General features: G+C 37.1%; 1 protein-coding gene across 1 annotated transcript in view; it reads left to right on the top strand.

Moving 5' to 3' along the window:
- LOC144967673 (EF-hand calcium-binding domain-containing protein 6-like) overlaps nucleotides 1-22,276 on the top strand; it is a 55,764-nt gene extending 33,488 nt beyond the window's left edge. Inside the window, exons 16-20 of the mRNA XM_078905201.1 lie at nucleotides 4,672-4,823; nucleotides 5,212-5,298; nucleotides 6,012-6,200; nucleotides 20,939-20,998; nucleotides 21,569-22,276. Coding sequence (XP_078761327.1) covers nucleotides 4,672-4,823; nucleotides 5,212-5,298; nucleotides 6,012-6,200; nucleotides 20,939-20,998; nucleotides 21,569-21,784 — 704 coding nt within the window. The 3' untranslated portion in view covers nucleotides 21,785-22,276. The remainder of the gene's footprint in view (nucleotides 1-4,671; nucleotides 4,824-5,211; nucleotides 5,299-6,011; nucleotides 6,201-20,938; nucleotides 20,999-21,568) is intronic.
- The last annotated feature ends 381 nt before the right edge of the window (nucleotides 22,277-22,657 follow it).

Below are 22,657 nucleotides of genomic sequence, written 5' to 3'. Positions count from 1 at the left end.
GATGAACCCTTTCAACTGGCTGTGGGTCAATGACGTAATGCCGAAACAGTCGTCAATGTACCTTTTGAACAGCTCGGGGGCAGGTCCACTGTACTGATGGAGGGACTGATGTACCGTGTCGGCTATCTCGTGCCCCACTGAGAAGGTATCGCAGTTCCTCGATGCGGTATTTCAACGTATAGTTCCCACCCTGCCATCGTATATCAAGGACACTAACCATGCTCTTGGTGTCATTGACGAAATTCGATTCCAGGATGAACGTCCACGGCTAATTTTCACCATGGATGTGAAGGCACTGTACACATCCATACCGCATCCTGACGGACTGTGTGCCATCAGGCATTTCGTCGACCGCCATCCATTACCAGGGATTTCCAGCAACAGCATTGTGAGGCTCACCGAACTTGTGCTCACACTCAACACTTTTGAGTTCAATGATGTATTTTTCCATCAGATCTCAGGTGTTGCGATGGGCACCAAGATGGGTCCCTCATATGCTAACCTCTTCATGGGCTACCTTGAGGAAACCTTCTTCCATCAGTACAGTGGACCTGCCCCCGAGCTGTTCAAAAGGTACATTGACGACTGTTTCGGCATTACGTCATTGACCCACAGCCAGTTGAAAGGGTTCATCCTAGCGATGGACTCCTTCCACCCGTCCATAGAGTACACTTATGAGATTTCAACCTCTGGGGTGAACTTTTTGGACATCAAGGCTGTATTGACCTGTATTGTACTCCGCTTGCGGAGACTCTGTCTGGAAGATGATGAATTTGCGCTTCAACGTGATCGCATGCTCGATTTTTTTAGGGCACGGGAATATCCCGAAAGGGTTTTGTTTAAGGCTGTCCGGAAAGCCAGCCTCGTGTCGAGAGAAGCAACAATGAGGCCTCGCAATGCCAGGAAGCAGGAGACACAGCGTCCCATTTTAGTCCTCACGCATCACCCCCATGCCGATCAAGTGAGGAACATCCTATTGCAGAACTATGGGATCCTCCAGGCGGGCGAAGACACCCACAGAGTTTTCTCAGAACCCCCGTTGGTAGCATATCGACGGGATCGTAACCTGAGGGATCTCCTTGTCAGAAGCCGCCTGGAACCCATACCTAGGGATGGACCTAAAGCCAGATCGTGTATGCGACCCCGATGCAAGACTTGTGGGCACCTGTGGGAGTATGACAAAGTCAGCTTTCCAGACAAGATTTGGGACATCAGGCGGCCGTTTACTTGCACTGACCGTAATCTAGTCTATGCGATTACGTGCTCCCTGTGTGGGATTGCTTACGTTGGTGAGACCGGAAAGAGGCTGGGTGACAGATTCGTGCAGCACTTGCGTGACATATCGAACTGTGCAGACACAGCAGTGGCCAGACACTTCAATCTGCCAGACCACTGCGATGTACAGTGTGTGCGTGTGTGTGTGCTCAGTTTTTGCCATTCGGACACTTCCGCCCGTCGACGTAGGGAAACTCACCTGATCAAGTTGTTGGGAACGCTGACTCCACGCGGACTCAACACCAGGATTGACCACCACTAGATGTCAACGTCACCCATATTCATCACCACTGCTGCTCTCACTTCTGCCACTACAGCTACTGCTGCTGCTACTACTACTACTTCTACTACTTCTACTACTACTACTACTACTACTACTACTACTACTTCTACTACTACTACTACTACTACTACTACTACTACTACTACTACTACTATTACTACTACTGCTACTACTACTACTACTACTACTGCTACTACTACTACTACTACTACTACTACTACTACTACTACTACTACTACTACTACTACTACTATTACTACTACTACTACCACTACTACTTCTACGACTACTACTACTACTGTTCATACTACTAAAAGTACAACTCTACCTACCTACCTATCTATCTATCTATCTATCTATCTATCTATCTATCTATCTATCTATCTATCTAGCTAGCTAGCTAGCTAGCTAGCTATCTATCTACTGATTATCCACCGATTCATAGTCATCTACCTTCCTAGCTCTCTCTCATTGTGTCCAATCATCCACTTTTTCATCCATTAATATACATATAGACCCAGCTATCACTCGGCTGTTTACTCGCCCTCTCTCACCTCCCCTCCACCCTCTCTCTCTCTCTCTCTCTCTCTCTCTCTCTCTCTCTCTCTCTCTCTTTCTTTCTTTCTTTCTTTCTTTCTTTCTTTGTCCCCCCCCCTCCCTCTTTCTCCCCCCCCCCTCTCTCTCTCTCTCTGATTCCCCCTCTCTACCGGTCCGCCTCAAACCAAACCCCCCCCCCCCCGCCCGCCCCTTTTTTTTTTATTTATTTATTTATTTATTTTTTTTTTTTTTATTTTTTTTCTTTTATTAATTTCTCTCTCTCTCTCTCTCTCTCTCTCTCTCTCTCTCTCTCTCTCTCTCTCTCTCTCTCTCTCTCTCTCTCTCTCTCTCTCTCTCTCTCCCTTCTCTCCCCTCTTTTCTGACCATCTACCTATCTATCTGCCTATCCATCTATCTATTTATTGGTGTATTCCACTTTACTATCGCATCGTTCCTTCGCGAAGATTCGACCTTCGCTCATCCAACAAACCGCCCCCCCCCCCCCCCACCTCCGCCGTGACCCTTTCACCTCGCCCCCTCCACCCCCCCCCCCCCTACTGTTCCACTACAGCGTTCTACTACTACTACAAGATATGAAGTGAGTAGAAAAGTGCCAGAAGACAATAGAGAATAAAAATTTTTTTCGCGGCGGTGGTGGGGTTTGAACCTGCGACTTTATTGGTACGACAACTCCGCCTGGCAGGTGAGAGCGTGGCTCTACCGTGTGAGCTATCCACGAACACAAAAATATTCGTTTCAAACCCAAAGTCATTTCTAGATCCCTCTCTCACCCACTTCTTGAGATCGCCGATTCGTTCGCCACCATCGCGAAGTAATTTTGACCAGCAGTTAAGCTTAATAGCCAATATTCTCATCACAAACATATAACATAGAAACGATTGAGACATTGAGTATGCTCCGGTGTATGGGGTGAATTTTTAATTCAGAAAAGTGAGTGGAGCAGGCACTTATGTTGGTAACAACAAGATATGAAGTGAGTAGAAAAGTGCCAGAAGACAATAGAGAATAAAAAAATTTTTCGCGGCGGTGGTGGGGTTTGAACCTGCGACTTTATTGGTACGACAACTCCGCCTGGCAGGTGAGAGCGTGGCTCTACCGTGTGAGCTATCCACGAACACAAAAATATTCGTTTCAAACCCAAAGTCATTTCTAGATCCCTCTCTCACCCACTTCTTGAGATCGCCGATTCGTTCGCCACCATCGCGAAGTAATTTTGACCAGCAGTTAAGCTTAATAGCCAATATTCTCATCACAAACATATAACATAGAAACGATTGAGACATTGAGTATGCTCCGGTGTATGGGGTGAATTTTTAATTCAGAAAAGTGAGTGGAGCAGGCACTTATGTTGGTAACAACAAGATATGAAGTGAGTAGAAAAGTGCCAGAAGACAATAGAGAATAAAAAAAATTTTCGCGGCGGTGGTGGGGTTTGAACCTGCGACTTTATTGGTACGACAACTCCGCCTGGCAGGTGAGAGCGTGGCTCTACCGTGTGAGCTATCCACGAACACAAAAATATTCGTTTCAAACCCAAAGTCATTTCTAGATCCCTCTCTCACCCACTTCTTGAGATCGCCGATTCGTTCGCCACCATCGCGAAGTAATTTTGACCAGCAGTTAAGCTTAATAGCCAATATTCTCATCACAAACATATAACATAGAAACGATTGAGACATTGAGTATGCTCCGGTGTATGGGGTGAATTTTAAATTCTACTACTACTACTACTACTACTACTACTACTACTACTACTACTACTACTACTACTACTACTACTACTACTACTACTACTACAACTACTACTACTACTACTACTACTACTACTACTACTACTACTACCAATATGTCTTTTATCTTCCATTATAGTCTGGAAAGTTCTGTTCCCTGACGATGACCTTTGCTTATCAATTAGATCACCCCCCTGGGGCACCCTATCCTCTACCCACGCCACGCTAACATTTCATTCATACTGCAACCACCATTGAGTACAGACGATACAAGTTATTTTTCATTATATTTTATTTGTTTTCCACGTTTATTTGTGTATTGTTGTGCTGACGAAGGGTTTGTACCCGAAACGTCCATTGTCTGTTTTGTTCGCATACGAAGCCTTTCCATTTTCACTCTTTCGTTAGTATTTTACGATCACCGGCTTCAGGCAGCCCTTACCGTTTTCTACAAAACTATGTGTAACCTTAAACGTGTATAGTCTGGTTAATACAATGAGTGAGAACTACTTATAAAAATGGCTGGCAAAAAAAAACAAAGAGCTGAGTGACGTTAATTTCATTCCCTCTATTGAACAAAATTAATATGATATGTTCAAACATTTAATAAAACTTTTTGGGCTCAAACCCCTACTTCAGCCAACAACAAAAGTAATTCTAATTAATGATATTTATTCTGCTCAATCAAACATAAAAACTTTACCCACGTCACACATTTTTCTAAAATCTAAAACACCCTAAGATAATACCGTTTCAAATCGATGAGTCACATATATAGGTAACTTGAAATGTCTTCATCGTCAGTTTCCTTCCGTCCATCCTCAGCATCTCGACCGGCCAGTAAGGCCAGCGTGAAGAAGGAAGGAAATGGCAGTCAGGAGCCTGTCAAGGTGATGATTGTACACCAACCACAGGTCATCACTGGAAGTGCCAAAGAACGGAAGTTGACCTCACTACTTATGAAAGTCAAGAACGATGTGAGATTGACTTTTTATAACTTCTGATTTTTTTTTAATAGTAAATCTTTTTCACCGTAGCTTCTCTAATTTTATGGTTTTAAAACTGACTTGAATATTTTTGATGTAAGATTGGCTTTTTATAACTTTTGATTTTAGTAAATCGTTTTGACATTAGCTTCTCTAATTTTATGGATCTCTCACCGTACTCAAGTGTAAAATGAGTACCTGGCCGTTAACAGCATTGTGTCAGTCCGAAAAAATTGTAATATCGCCTGACAGGCGTCATGTCTCGTTCTACATGTTACGTGTTGCTGTTGGTCAGGGACCCCTTGTAAAGCGCGTTGAGCACGTTTAGTGGATATCGCCCTATATAAAAGCTCAATCTTTTATTGTTTCCATATTCCAGGTGATGCAGCGATGGGATGTTTTGCATTCTGTCTTCCTCAGCCTGGATAAATATGGCTACTCGACCATCTCAGTCAGTGATATGAGGGTAAGTGAAATGGCCACTACTTTGACCTGTGCGGCTCTCTTAATTCATTTCGTGCAATGTTATATATAAATTTTATTTTGGGTCTATTATTTCAAGGGAAGACTGGAATGACTCAGGCGCGTCAGCCGCAGTGCAGCGTCGCAAAGTGGGCTAGGCCGAGGTGACGTGCTAAAGGCCACACAAGATACTGTCACTTTAAAACAGTGGTTCTTAAAGCTAAAACCATCCACAGAGCTGGAGCTTATCCCCATTATTCCTGATTCCATCTATCACACGTTTTATTAGTCTATTTCAGAATATATCAACTACCTTATCTTAAACAGTTAAATTGAAGACCCTAGTTCGACTGCTCCATATTTTACAATATACTGGCGCCGAAACAAGTAGCTCAGTTGGTAAAGCACTCGCTTCACAATCAAAGGGACTGACATCGATCTCGAGTGCAGTCGAGATTTTTTTTCTGACGACCCCTTCCCCACCCCACCCCTGTCCACCCAGAAGTGATTGGGTATAGACTAGCGTCCTAACAGAAGGATATCAAGCAATTGCTATTGTCCGTTTCACTCTATATGAACCGGGACAAACTCCTGCTCCATGGGCCCAATGGCTCTGAAGAACTACTTTGTAACTTTTTTTTCCACTCTGCCTCACTCCATCAGATTGGAGCTGAAATATGACATTTCCATTGTTTTTTTTTAAAAACTGCATTTCAGGAAATAGCTCACAAGTTAAAGTTTTCGTTGAGTGAGCGGGAGCAGCATGACCTCATCAACTTCTACGACCTTCAAGCCAACGGTTGGTTCAACTACATGTCCTTCATGCAAGCTGTCAAAGGGATGCAACCCTCTAGGAACATCAATCCGTACGTGTTTGATGTGCACACCAAGAGGCTTCATAACAAGGTGGGTGGAAAGCGGAAAGGGTTGATGGAAATTTGTGTGGTTGAGGGGAAGGGGGTAACAATCTATATTGCTCAGAATATTCAGTTCTATTCTAAGGTTTATTTTAGGCAGAAGCCAATATGAAACATAGGTCTACATGAACGTAGAATTTCCAATTGGCAAATCAATTCGAGTAAAATCAGTTATTAACCAAAGAGAACAACAAAATATGATAGATAATTACATATATAGATATATATATATATATATATATATATATATATATATATATATATATATTATATATATATATATATATACAGATATACATATATATATATATATATATATATATATATATATATATATATATATATAGTATACAGATATATAGTATTATATATATATATATATATATATATATATTATATATATATATATATATATATATATATATAATATATACAGATATACAGATATATATTATATATATATATATATATATATATATATATATATATATATATATATATGTATATAATATATATATATATATATATATTATATATATATATATATATATATATATATACACTAGTAAAAAGCCCGCAATTTCGCGGGGAAAGAACTATTTTCATTCGATACTGTACTCACCATCATTTAATGAGGGCAGATTGGTAAACAACGTTGTCTGTGTAATTTGGTATATCTTCGGTTGATTTTTCTGTGTGGCCCAACATGAAGTGTAAGCCACTATAGCCTCTGACCCGTGACACAGCAACATACAGTTGTCCGTGTGTGAATACCTGTTGTGGTAAGAAAATCCCCACCTTGCTTAATGTCTGCCCTGAGACTTGTTAATTGTCATTGCATATGACAATTTTACCGGAAACTGTCTTCTATTTCGAATAAATGGTAAGCCTGAATCAGTTGTTGTCGTCAGATTGATTCTAGGGATAAACACTATGTCGCCAGCTCTACTACCTGTAATTATCTTGGCTTCTAATACTTTTGAACCTAATTTAGTTATTAACAAACGGGTGCCATTTGGAAGGCCTGATTTAGGATTTATATTTCTAAGCAGCATGACTGACGTGTTGGCTTTCAAATGTAATGCATGTGGAGGAAGTCCGGGAGGTGTAAGTTCGTTCAAGAATTCAATCGGGTATAAGTTGATGTCAGTGTCACTTTGAATGGAATCAACACTGCAGTAAATTTGTTCAGTTGATGAGGTCAACCTGGACAGAACGGCTGCATTTATTTTGTCAACATTTTCATGGGTCGTAGTCAAAATTGCTCTCTCTGATAGATAACGTTCATCCGCAAAGTTCAGATTCAAATCATTCAGAAAAAAATGATGACAAATTGAATAAATAAACGCCTGACAAAAGATCAAAGGTGAAAATACAAATTTAAAGAATACTGGGGATGTAGGAGCTTTCGGAATGTCTCCCCTTTACTTAACTTATGGAAAAACAAACACCCTAGCACCATTAATAAGACTTATGACTAACCTCTCGAGCTAACCCTAATAGAAAAAAACAACTCTCGGACTGCTTTGCACTACGTTTCAATACTTAACTAATCAAAATGGCGGCCGTAAATCAAAACAATGGTCAAATTAGGAAATTTTAAACTTTCAAAAATCTATCAAGGTTTGTTCTAGAGTTTTTAAAATACTTCTATATAATGACAAATTGAATAAATAAATGCCTGACAAAATATCAACGGTGAAAATACAAATTTAAAGAATACTGGGGATGTAGGAGATTTTTCTGTGTGTCCCAATAATATATTTAATAATATATTCCCTCAACTAACCCCAAGAAAAAATTAAACCTAGTACCTTTAATTAACCCTAATAGGAAAAACAAACACCCTTTGATAAGACTTATGACTAACCCTAATAGGAAAAAAAATCATCCGGCCTCGAGCTAACCCTAATAGAAAAAATCATGACAAATTGAATAAATAAACGCCTGACAAAAGATCAAAGGTGAAAATACAAATTTAAAGAATACTGGGGATGTAGGAGCTTTCGGAATGTCTCCCCTTTACTTAACTTATGGAAAAACAAACATCCTAGCACCTTTACTAGGACTTATGACTAACCCTAATAGAAAAAAAAATATACTCCGATCTCGAGCTAACCCTAATAGAAAAAATGATGACAAATTGAATAAAACAACTCTCGGACTGCGTTGCACTACCTTTCAATACTTAACCAAAATGGCGGCCGAAAATCAAAACAATGGTCAAATTAGGAAATTTTAAACTTTCACAAATCTATCAAGGTTTTTTTAAAATACTTCTATATAATGACAAATTGAATAAATAAATGCCTGACAAAATATCAACGGTGAAAATACAAATTTAAAGAATACTGGGGATGTAGGAGCTTTCGGAATGTCTCCCCTTTACTTAACTTATGGAAAAACAAACATCCTAGCACCTTTACTAAGACTTATGACTAACCCTAATAGGAAAAAAATCCTTCGATCTCGAGCTAACCCTAATAGTAAAAAAAAAGAATCAAAATGGCGACTGAAATACCTTCATGTGATCAAGTGAATAATATCACTATGAATGCCACGATTTGCTGAAAAATGCCAACACACACACACATGTATACACCACACACAGCACACACACACACACACAAAACACACACACACACACACACACACAAACATACACGCAATTAGAACATACTACTACATAACAACACTGGCAACCGCTAAATCTACAACACAACGGAAGTAATAATAATACTTGATGTCATAAATTATAGATGACGCAAATTGACAACTTTTTACAGGTTCAAAATTAGCTGATTTTGAGAATCTAGTATCGTCGGTACATATTTTATGATATCTGTTTGACTCAACGAACTTTCAAACTGACTTTAAATTATAAAAGGAAATAAAGTTATCTGTTTATCTATCTGTAAAAAATACATTTCTAATTTCCAAATCTTTCAGTAGAGTTGTGCGCCGTATCAATTTTTTTATTGACTCAAATAAGCACAATGTTCTCCACAATGCTATATTTTTTAAAGAGAGGATATATATATATATATATATATATATATATATATATATATATATATATATATATATATATATATATATATATATATATCCATTTTATTGGCTCATTTAAGCACCTTTATCTTGTGGCCATATGGTCTTGTTGTATACCACTCGCTTTCGGATTGGAAGGTCCTGGGTTCGAGCCTCGCTCGGCACATAATATATTCCTTCGAAAAGATTCTTTACTCACATTCTCTCACCGTACTCAGGTGTAAAATGAGTACCTGACAGCGGAAAAAAGTGTAATATCGCCTAACAGGCGTCAGTCATGAATCGTTTTACATGTTACGTGTTGCAGTTGGTCAGGGACCCCTTGTAAAGCACTTTGAGCATGTTTAGTGGATATTGCGCTATTTAAAAGCTCAAGTTTATTGCGTTTTTTTCAAAAGCTATTAACTCTTTTGTCATCACAAACACTAATGATCACTTTGCTCTAATCACCTGGGCTATTTTAGCCTTTCCATGAACTAATCATGGTCAGAATCCAAATCATAAAGGGTTACAGAGGTCAACAAACTTTTATACATCCTCGTCATACACATCTATAAATATATCATAGCTTATACAATTCAAACATCAAATTGGTACACAATATAACAATATAAGCCACACAGCATCAAAGACACAAACTAACGGTAAAATATGTCTGAAATGACAGTCTTTACTTGTCAATATAAATGACAAATTTCCGGTTCTTATGGTTTTATTTATTTTTTAAAAATTATCTTATCTTACTATCACTAAAGACTGAATATATGAATTATCCTTTAAATTCCTTATACAATAGTTTATAAATACAGAATCTCATATAGCTTGCATTGTATTATTCACAGACAGTTTTACACAACTTTGAATGTAAGGGAAAATATATCAATATGGCAATGTAAGATCGAAAAATACTATCATAGATAACTGGTTATTGAAAATTGGTCATGATCGAATGATTTGTAAATGTACAAAGTTCATAGTACAATGAAATATTAATGACAAAAATAATCATGAAAGCAACAACGATAAGATTAGAAATTTCAAAAGATAATATAAACCAACAAGTAAATTCACTGTCATTTCATTGTTATAATTGGTTGACTGAATGCATGCATGCACTGCTTCTTTAGCTTTGTTAAGTTATGATTTGTTTCGTTTCGTATGTTCCATTTTCTCATTTGTCAACTAACTGAGCACGTGACTTTCCAACCCTGATCAGTCAGATTGAAATTTGAGACACCCCTCTCTCTCTCTCTCTCTCTCTCTCTCTCTCTCTCTCTCTCTCTCTCTCTCTCTCTCTCTATCTCTATCTATCTATCTATCTATCTATCTATCTATCTATCTATCTATCTATCTATCTCTCTGTCTCTCTCTCTTTCTCTCTCTCTCTCTCACACACACACACTCTCTCTCTCTCTCTCTCTCTCTCTCTCTCTCTCTCTCTCTCTCTCTCTCTTTCAATTTATCGGACACTTGTTTGTTTATTGTCAGGTCTTACCACCCAAATTGTTTAGGCCTCATTGCTGTAATGGGAAAATTCTCAAACCAACCCAAAGTACCATTCATTACAGCACTGTTTAAACAAGCCCATAATTGTTGTTGGGTTATCAGACCTGCTAATAATGGGGCTTTGATCGGATACATTTACTTGGAATTAATAGAAATAATAGTTTATCTTTTAAAACACATAGCTGCGCACAGGATTTGAAAACCACGGCTTCAGTAATAAAGTAGTCTTCTACGTATGTTGCCTTTTAGCTGTTGAACTCTCGTAATCAAGATGTCCTCTTTGAATTCATCAGTTGTCGCTGGATATTTTAGTAAACATTTAATGACTCGCTGTAATTCTAGAAACGTTGTCGTTGTCATGGTTACAAATATACATACAATGACACTTTTGTCTGGAGTAATAGGGTTCAACAGTCGTGATTCACTTCCCTCGTAATGACGCATAGTAACTGGCTCTAAACTATTGGAACAATGGCGGACGCCATTATCTCCATCATCGCCCTTATGAAATACTTCTCCGACCAACATATAAGTATATCCAGAGGACAATCATGTTTTGACTTTTATACACTCTGATCACATGACATGTGGATAAGTTCTATCCAGCATGAAGAATAAAACGTACCGATTTTCTTTGTTTAGAACCAAGCTGCTGGTTGCTGGGCAGACGTGACATCAGACTATTGAATCCTATTCCACGGCGTTAGTATAAACCCACTACTTAAACTGTCAGATCTCCCAATTGGTGTTATATCATTATAGCCTGGTGCATCAAGTTAACTTCTTAGTGATACAAAAGCTGCTAGAATCTGTGGACTGTAAGAAGTCATAAGCAAAAATGAATATAACAGCTTTAAAAAAGAACAAAATACCAAAACACCGAACGTTTCGGGCTCTTCTTCAGCTAACTACTAAAAAGCAATAAAGACATAAACACATGACTAAATGCCAGATTGATGTCAGATATTTTCTTGCGATCACTAGCGTCCTGTCCAAAGGGTAGCGAGCAATTGCTATTGCCCGTTTCACGCAATAGACATCGGGGATAAACTCCAGCTCCATGGGCCGAATGGCCCTAAAGGACTATAACAGCTACAGATCTCCGCCTGTTCATCACGAGTCATAAGCGATGCCGTACGGGGTTTAGACAAGACCACGACATAGCCCCAAAAGTCTGCGGTTCGATCCGACCCAGTTGTAGATAGCTGGTTTTGGATTCATTTATTTTTTCTCTCTGTTTCTCTTGAATTTTTATTTCTGCTTCGTCGCACAAAATCATTTACTTTATGTTTCAGTAAAGTAGTCCTCCAGAGCCATGAGGATCATGGAGCCTGGGTTTATCCCGGTTTCTATAGCGTGAAATGGGCAATAGCAATTGCTTGCTACCCTTTGGATTGGACACTAGTCTATCGCAAAGTACTTTCCGCCAGATCTAACAGACCCAGCTATTCACTCACTGCTGAGTGGACATTAGGGGACAGGGGCAGAAATATATCTCGGCTGCACCCGGGATCGATCTCGGTCTCATTGATTGTCAAAGTGCTCTATCTACCAACTGAGTGTTTGCCCATGTAGATTCGTCCTGATGACGTATCTCAGGAAATTCTAATCTTTTGTGTTTATCACACCAGAATCTATGATATCCTATTTGCCCGGGTTTCGCGTCTGTCAGGGATAACCTCCTTGTGTTAATTTCTATTTATTCAATATTCCAACTAGATATATTATAAATCATCAATATTTCAACTATCAAAGTTATAAATCATGCTTCCATCATTCATATATTTAAATACCAACTTCCTTGATATATGGTTTGAAGCAAATTTCTTCGTTCAATTCATTTTACTTCGCAGCACTTCGGTTGACGCCTGGACTGTTTCACCTTGAGCTTTTTTTATCTTTAATATAGCGCAATATCCACTAAATATTCTTTAAGCAAGGGAATCCCTAACAAACAGCACCATTTAACGTGTAGGACGAGACATGACGCCTGTTAGGCGATATGACAATGGGGGGGGGGGGGGGGGGGGGAGATGGGTAACTGACGCTTTTAACGGCCAGGCACACCTGAGCACGGTGAGAATATGTGAGTAAAAAAAGAATTTTTCCAAGGAGTCAACTATGCGCCGTTCAGAGCGGGATTCGAAACCATTCTGATCCGTGGGTAAGTGTCATACCACAAGACCACATAGCCGCACCTTGCCTTGGATGAACTCTAAATACAAATTTCCCTCTAGAAATGAATAATTGGATATTATTCTACTGCTTTCTATTAATAGTAACAATTAATGATATTCAGTTTACATTCATATTTTGTAACGGCAGTTTATCAAGCGGTGATTTCACTAAAATGCGCCTAGATGTGGTCCGGTGGTATGACACTCGCTTCGGAGTGGTATGACACTCGCTTCGAATCAAAGGTCCTGGGTTCGAGTCTCGCTCGGCGCATAGTTGAGTCCTTGGAAAAGGCTCTTTACTCACATTTTCTCACCGTACTCAGATGTAAAATGAGTACCTGGCCGTTACCAGCGTTGTCTCTGTCGGAAAAAAATGTAATATGTCTCATTCTACATTTTAAGTGTTGCTGGCTGGTCAGGAACCCCCTGTAAAGCGTTTTGCGCTATATAAATTATCAACTTTAAAATCAGATTCTTAAAAAGGAAGAACATTTAAACGTTTTTAAACACGACTTTTATCCAAAAATGGCAAAATCAGAATCAATTCATTTTAGGTTAGAACAAAAGATTTCTTACACTCTTTTGGAATTTTTGGAATTCGAACTGTGTTCCCAACGCCCACTCGCAAACTTGTGCAGCGGTTGGGAACACGTCCTGAATTCGAAAAAAGCAAGAGTGTAAGAATCGTATATTATTCCACCCATCTCATTGGAAAACCCTATCATTTCTTAGTAAAATACTTAGTAAATAATGCCCTGAACGCGTTGAATTAACATTTTATTCAACGATTGCAGAATATTTTCGCTCATTTTATTGGTGTGAAATTAGATGTAAAAGACAGCTGATTGGTAATTATAAATAATCTTTTGGTGTGCATTAATACGAATCTAACGTTTTTTGTTTTTGGGTCAAATTGCCATTAAAGTAGAAGGACAAAGATACAAATTATGGCGGATCGAAATACTAATACCATGCCATTTGGTTACAAAATATCTAATAATCTTACTTCGTTAGATTTTTATTGTGCAATAACATATACTCGCATGATCGTTGTGTTATTGGGCACGATAAAAATAACTCGTTTAATAGACACAAAGGGATGAAAGAATTTTATATTAAAATGTTTTATTTTCACTGTGATAAACTTTGAATCCTCATTTACACTTCAATACCTCATCGTCACGTTTGTTGCACCGTGAGCTTTGGAAATAATTCACGTCATGGGGAAAAAAAAGACTTGCGAAATGCATTTCATAAACAAGGGACGCTGGGTCACACTTGGATTTTCAGGTTCTCAGGTCAAATTTGTTTTGTTGTTTTAATGTGTTTTGTCAGCGCACGATGAAGTAAGTCAGTGTCTCCATGACGGCGATTGGATGCCAGACGCTGTACATTCCTGGGGCCATGGAGATAGGGGTGTACCCTCAAAATGGTTCTGTGATTTACCTGGTCTATATCACACAGGGGGCGAAGTGGCCGAGTGGTTAAGGCATACATACATATCAAAATTGTTTATTTCAGGAAATATACATGATAATGTAACAAGGGTAACATATTCATTGACATAATACCATTTCCTAAAATAATGTACAATGTATAGAGCTGGAGTATTAATTTGAACAGTGAAGTTTCAGACTTTGCCACAGAATGTCTCAGAGGTAATAATGATTTTAGTGTTGATGATGATGATAATGATGATGATATACATACATACATACATACATACATACATACATACATACATACATACATACATACATACATACATACATACATACATACAACTACATACATAATACATACATATCAAAATTGTTTATTTCAGGAAATATACATGATAATGTAACAAGGGTAACATATTCATTGACATAATACCATTTCCTAAAATAATGTACAATGTATAGAGCTGGAGTATTAATTTGAACAGTGAAGTTTCAGACTCTGCCACAGAATGTCCCAGAGGTAATAATGATATTAGTGTTGATGACGATGATAATGATAATGACGACGATGATGACGATGAAGATGATGATGATGATGATGATGATGATGATGATGATGAAGATGATGATGTTGATGATGATGAAGACGATGATGACAATAACAGTGGTGGCTATGGCGGTGATGGAGACGACGACGATGAGAGTAACAACGGTAGCAATGATATTAATAATAATAACAACAACAACAATAATAATAATAATAATAATAATAATAATAATAATAATAATAATAATAATAATAATAATAATAATAATAATAATAATCCCTATCACTATAATATTAATAATAATGTTGATAATTGTGGTGATGATAACAACAGTACTAATAATTACGATGATGATAATAATGACAATAATAATAATAATAATAATAATAATAATAATAATAATAATAATAATAATAATAATATGATGAATGTTGATGATGATGTGATGATGATGATGATGATGATGATGATGATGATGATGATGATGATGATGATGATGGGTGATGATAAAAATAATTATAATAATAATAATAATAATAATAATAATAATAATAATAATAATAATAATAATAATAATAATAATAATAATAATAATAAACAGTAATGAAAAATTAAATTGATTATTACAATCATATACAAATTGATATGTTTGGAATATTTGACAAATAGATGGATACATATAGATAGAGGGATATATAAATAGACAAATATCTATATTATTAAATATGTAGTGCTACTAATTATGATGAATTTTACATCTTTGTCTCCAAACTTTGTAAGAGCCAATGATGGCACTGTTGCTTATATATTTTGAAAGGACTTTTGCTTCTTTGCTTTTAATGCCCAGAATCTTTAAGCCATTCACATATCTACCATGGACATAGCCGAGGCTACCTACAGAAAGAACGATAACCTCGGATTTATATCCAAGAGCATTTATTTCCATGCATAAAGGAAAGTACTTTTCAAATTTAGTTTGGAATGACTTGTTAATATGAGCATCAAATGGGACTGAAATTTCAACAATTTGGGCTGTTTTCATTTCTTTGTTGATTTTTAAAATGTCCGGTCGATTACTGTTAGTATTAAATGAGGATTTGTCACTGTCGAAAAAACTTGGTCTGGTGAATGTGTCTCTGAAAATTTGAGTAGTGTCGTTTTTAGGTATTTTGTCAAAAATAATGTCAACAATTCTATTGTGTCGTTTTTGATATATTAATTTGAATTTTGTACATCCGTTTACAACGTGAGATACCGTATCTGACCGATGATTACAGATCTTGCAGCCTTTGGAGTACGACAATGGGTAATATGTATGAAGTAGACTGTCGCACTCCAGAAGCTGCAAGCGGCATTTTATAGCAAACGTTCTAATTTCGTCAGGGAATTTATGATTGAATATGAAACTGGAGGAGAGAGCGTGGTTTACCCCAGTGGCTTCTCTAACAATTCTTCCTTGGGACGCCAGTTCATGGAAATGGGTAGCTATCTCATTCAGTCTCACACTTTTAAGGAAGTTTTGAAAACATTTTGGGGACTTAAAAGAACAACTGACGTCACTATCAGCCTGTACAGACATCACATAATCTTCATCTTTTATTAAGGAAACATTTTGGCGGATACACTTTTCAAAAAGATCCACCCAAAATGACTTTGGCCAATTAACTTTTGTATTATTTTGAAGGCGTTTGCCGTTGTGACAAAAACCGTCAGAAAAGTGTTTTCTTCGTTTTCGTCTAATGAGGCGCGTAGAATTTTTCTTTTCGTTAGATGAAGGTTCAGGCTGTTTGTGGCTGTTATCTTCACACTGTCATCGTCACAATTGAGGATGGACAGGGCAAAGGATAGGTGTTTTGCATAATAAATTATTTTAGGGTTTGGTAACCCGAGACCACCTTTTGATCTTGGACAAAACATGAATGACCTTGTACTCGAATTATTTAAATGTAACCAATTTCTAACTTTGTTCACAATTATATTTTCAATTTCATTACGGTCCTTTTCGGTAAACATGAGATTAACAAAATAAAACATTAGAATTGAAAAGCACATTGGACTCAAAAGACACAGTTTGGCTGAAGACGGCAGAGGGGAAACATCTAAAAGGTTCATATTGTTTCTAAATTTTTCGATTATCGTTTTTCGTTGATGTTCATCACTTTTGTTTGTCAGGTTGATGTTGTGTCCTAAATACGTGTAAAATTCTTCTTTTTCTAATGTTGGTATTTCATGTTGTTGTATTCTTACTGTTGGTAATTTGAATTTTTTGTTCCAGTTGTTACCTGAACGTTGGCCAGATGTTATGGCGCATTTTGGGGGTTTTATATTCATTCCCGTTGCATTCATAAATTGAGTTGTTTTATTGCACAATTGATTCATTACTTCTTCACTTTTTGCTAGTAACGTGACGTCGTCAACGTAACCTTGGATGGGTAGTGGCATCTGCGGAGAGGTATGGTTTTGTTCGATCCATCTTAGCCATTTATCTATTCCTTGTTCAAAGACAATTACAGACCATGGACATCCTTGGATTATACCTTTGTCTCTGTAGATTGTATTTGTGAGGTGATTTCGGACTTTTACTTGAAATGATGCTTTGTTATAAATATCCTTAGTAATGTTGATGAATACTGAAGGATATGAATATTCATTAAGTTGACGTAGCATAAATTCGTGATCTATACTTCCAAATGCATCTTTTATGTCTACAAAGCATAAATATAATTTTCCCGATGAGTGTAAAAAATCTGATACTGCACATTTTAACGAAAACACATGTTCTTGTAGCCCGTTTCTAGGTAATGAACCTTTCTGTGAAAGTGACAGTCTCTCCGTGTCGACAATCCATTGCATGTGTCGATTTTGTATGAGTTTCATGAATATTTTATTTAATTTATTGTTTATTTCAGGAAATATACATGATAATGTAACAAGGGTAACATATTCATTGACATAATACCATTTCCTAAAATAATGTACAATGTATAGAGCTGGAGTATTAATTTGAACAGTGAAGTTTCAGACTTTGCCACAGAATGTCTCAGAGGTAATAATGATTTTAGTGTTGATGACGATGATAATGATGATGAATACATACATACATACATACATACATACATACATACATACATACATACATACATACATACATACATACATACATACATACATACATACATACATACATACATACATACATACATACATACATACATACATACATACATACATACATACATACATAGAATTACATACTATATATATACACACACACATACACACACACACACACACACACACACATTAATGGTTGTTACCTGCAGGTCAGTATTAAAGAGGTTAAATATCCCTTGAAAGGCCTTGAGACGGTCATGAGTTCATTAAATACTAACGAAAGAGTCAAAATGGAGAGGCTTCGTATGGGAACAAAACAGACAATGGACGTTTTGGCTACAAACCCTTCTTCAGCACAACAATACACAAATTAACTTGTAAAACTTGTGTATTGTCGTGCTGACGAAGGGTTTGTACCCGAAACGTCCATTGTCTGTATTGTTGCCATACGAAGCCTCTCCATTTTCACTCTTTCTTTAGTATTTTACGATCACCGGCTTCAGGAAGCCCCTACCGTTTTCTACTTTCATGAGTTCATTCTAACCTCTCCCTGTCCTCCAATGGACACCTGTGTGATTTATCACGTGACCGAGTTCTACGTCAGATGTACCAGCCACGGATAATCAATGGAAATCACTACATCGATAAATTTAATTTCCATTCCTCGTGGTCTTCAAGGGGCTTCATATCTCGAGAGAGGATCGAAATAAAAAAATTGAGCTTTTATATAGCGCAATATCCACTAAAGCTCAAAGCGCTTTACAAGGGGTCCCTGACCAACAGCAACAAGTAAATTGTAGAAAGAGACATGACGCCTGTTAGGCGATATTCCAATTTTTTTCCGACATAGACAACGCTGTAACGGCCAGGTATTCATTTTACAACTTAGTACGGTGAGAGAATGCCAGTAAAGAGTCTTTTCCAAGGACTCAACTGTGCGCCGAGCGAGGCTCGAACGCCCAGGTCCCTTTGATTCGAAAGCGAGTGCCAAGCCACTAGACCACATAGCCGCACAAATAACCCAAGACATAGTAAAGTGAGCAATGAAGACTAAGTGTAAATAAAAATAAAATAGAATTCACTTCATTCGTACCGAATGGGAAATTAGTCTCCAGTTTCTATTCTAAGGCAATATTGAAATAATCCTGGTGTCAGCCGCAGTGCAGCGCCTCAAAATTAGATAGGGCGAGGTGACTTGCTCAAGGTGTGTTAAGTTTCTTTTAAATTGTCGATGTGATCAGCTGGCATTTAAGTTAATGACATCATTTCCTTTTCCTCTATATGTAACCCATCGTCTCAAGACGATGCTATGTAGGAGGTCAGCTTGGCGCTCGAAATTCATTTTTACCCTTAACTTATAACCTTTAAATTAGGTTTTCATTGCAGATAACAAATTGTTGAAATTTCCTCTTTCCTTTTATTTAGACTTGAATTTCAGTTGTCGATAAAGACACGTATTTAAAAATAAGATTTGATAATAATAATAATAATAATAATAATAATAATAATAATAATAATAATAATAAATAATAATAATAATAATAATAATAATAATAATAATAATAATATAATTAATAATAATAATAATAATTATATTAATAATAATAATAATTAATTATAATAATAATAATAATAATAATAATAATAATAATAATAATAATAATAATAATAATAATAATAATATAGAGCACCCGCTTCATTCGCAAAGGGACTGGGTTTTTTTTTACCATCCTGATCACCCAACACGGATTGGGTAGCTGGACTTGTTAGAAAAGTGCTTTTGCTACAGAATAACGTCCTTCCACGCTATAGAAACCAGGATGAGACATAGTACCATGGGCCAAACAGTCACTCCATGTCATTGTCCTTGCATGTATTCGTCGTACGAGTATTTGTATTCTAAAAACAACAAAAAGGTGACAACACTCGAGCCAAACAAACAATTCCAAAAACATGTCTCGTCCAATATTATTTTCAAAATTTGGTTATCTTAGGACATAAGTCTAAATCACGTTAGTACAGATAATGGATGGAAAAGCTCGAGGGGTTTACTCCTAGATTATTATAATATTCTGTTGTCAGTCTGTTTGGTGATGTTTCAAAATAATGCGTCAAAAAATGAAATAGCCATATCATTTGAAAATTTGTAGATTCTATTCGCTTCTCAAATTTTCCGCATGCATCTAGATAAAAGATTTTTTGCCCTTCCGCCACATCATAAGATCCCGTCGGCTAGGCATTCCACGAAGGAATATAGATAATTCATCAAACAAGATGTCAACAGGAATCACCCATGTTGTCCAATGTGAGCAAATTGGGGGTTAATAATCTTGCCCAAGGAAATAAATCGAAAGTGCCAGAAACGGGGCTCGAACTCGGGACCTTCCGGATCACATCCAAGGCCTAAGCCACTCAGCCGCTTCGGCCCCAATGTCTAGATAAAGATCTTTAAAAGTGTGTATGAAACAGTGAACACCTTTTAAAATCTGTATCTCACTCCAGTTCCTGGACCCTAAAATTCCCACTTTGTAATTGCAGCAATTCCACCATTTCTGTGTTGTCCTTTTTTTAAAAGTTGTTACAGTAATTTATATTCAACGTAACCTATTTTTATATTCCTCAGATTACAAAAAAGCATGTTTTGATCCAAAATGTTGGGTGTTTGCATTGTTTTGTTTTTTTGTGTGTGTTGTTGTATGCGGAAGGAAGGGTTTTGAGCCCGAAACCTTTCGTATTAAGTCTTTTTGAGTTTCTATACTCATTTTAGTTCAGTGTAACATTGTCTATATTCTTCGAATTCCAAGAATAGCTGGCGGTGGTCCAGCTTCTTGGGTGTTTGCTTTATTTCCAAATGACTGACGACTTCTTCCATCTTGTATCTAATTTCAGGCCAGTCCCACATCAAGGGCACTCACTCTGCATGACGTTCTCGTCGAGCTCAAAGAAATGGTAAGTCAAATCATATGTGACATATCTCGTCAGTCTAGTAATACTTCACCGTGAAGATCTGAAAAAGTGTGTTAATTTGTCCAGCTATCGGGCAGCCACTGTGGTGTAGTGGTAACTTGTCTGATTCGTTATCAGTATCAGTAGGTCTGAGGTTCGATCTCCAGTCAAAGGGGGGGGGGGGTATTGTATTTATATTTCAGCTTTGTCTGACACTGTTTCATACACACTTTTTCAGATCTTTATCTCACACGCCATGTCTTGTTAGATTGATCGAAATTGACGTCACTCATGTCTTTGTTATTGTTTTTTTGGCCATCCGCGTTTATGAGTAATTCTCAGTAAAGTGTATTAACCATACTTAAACGTTTTAGGTTACACATAGTTTTGTGTGTTGGTCCGCTATACTTCCGGATGGCAATGTTGTGAGCTTCTTAGCCAAGCGGATAATATCTATGTTTCATGTTGCTGTTGGTCAGGGACTTTTTGTAAAGTGCTTTGAACACGTTTAGTGGATATTGCACTATATATAAGCTCAATTTACTTTAATTTAACATCTACATTTCTTTCCAGCTGTTGAAGAAGCACAAGACACTTCGCGGGTCTTTCAAGACCTTTGACATCAACGGGAACTCTTTCATCGAGGAGGGAGAGTTGAAACAATCTCTGACGTCACTAGGATACCATCTCTGTCCACAAGATTTCATGGACATATTCCAGGTTTTTGACCGATCTCAACGCCGGATGATTTCATTCCAGGACTTCAAGGACACTTTGCTGGCTTTGTAATCACTCATGATGGCCACAGCGGAAATACACTTGTAAAACATTTATTTCTTTTAGATAAACGGAAGATTCGAATAAAGTTAAGACGTATCGTCATTGAAACGATATTACGTCACAATGATTTAGATCTATTGCATTGAAACGATATAACGTCACAATAATTTAGATCTGTTGCATTGAAACGATATAATGTCACAATGATTTAGATCTATTGCATTGAAACCATATAACGTCACAATGATTTAGACCTATTGCATTGAAACGATGTAACGTCACAATAATTTAGGCCTATCGCCATTGAAACGGTATAACGAGTGAATATTGTGTGTTTTACTGAGATCAAGGGACAACGTTTCTTAATGTGACAGAATCGTAAATCTGTTTTTTTTTCTTTCTGGCCATTTTAACTTTAAAAATCCCTTTTTGGCATGAATTCCAAACCCAAATATAACAACGTCTTGAGGCAACAGGTCACAAATTAGTAAAAGAAGAAAATTAATTGTTGCTTTATTCGCCTATGAATGACCTTTTTACTGCACTATAGCATTAACATGTCTGCCAATTATTGAATAGAGGATGTTCTTACGAAGAATTTTTACGATATTATTTATGGTGTAAATCACCGTTAGATTCTAACCATTTTTATGTCTCATAGTCTTTTTGTCATCTACGATGCAATGATATATAAACAAAATATTTATTTCCATTTCTTTGTTCATTATTTTGCTTTACTGACGAATGGGTCGTTTTCAGATCGTTCTTATTTTGTATCCTTTCAAGTCGAAGCCTTTACTGTTTTTGTTTCATCTTTTTAAATACTTAGTAGTTGACAAGGGATATTTCCGTATTCGATTATTCCATTTGACTCTGTGCTTG

The sequence above is a fragment of the Berghia stephanieae genome, chromosome 3, assembly GCF_034508935.2.
Source record: "Berghia stephanieae isolate SIO BIC M18660-M18661 chromosome 3, UCSD_Bste_1.3, whole genome shotgun sequence".
Lineage (NCBI taxonomy): Eukaryota > Metazoa > Mollusca > Gastropoda > Nudibranchia > Aeolidiidae > Berghia > Berghia stephanieae.
The sequence above is the reverse complement of the archived record's forward strand: the minus strand, read 5'-3'. Positions and strand labels throughout refer to the sequence as shown.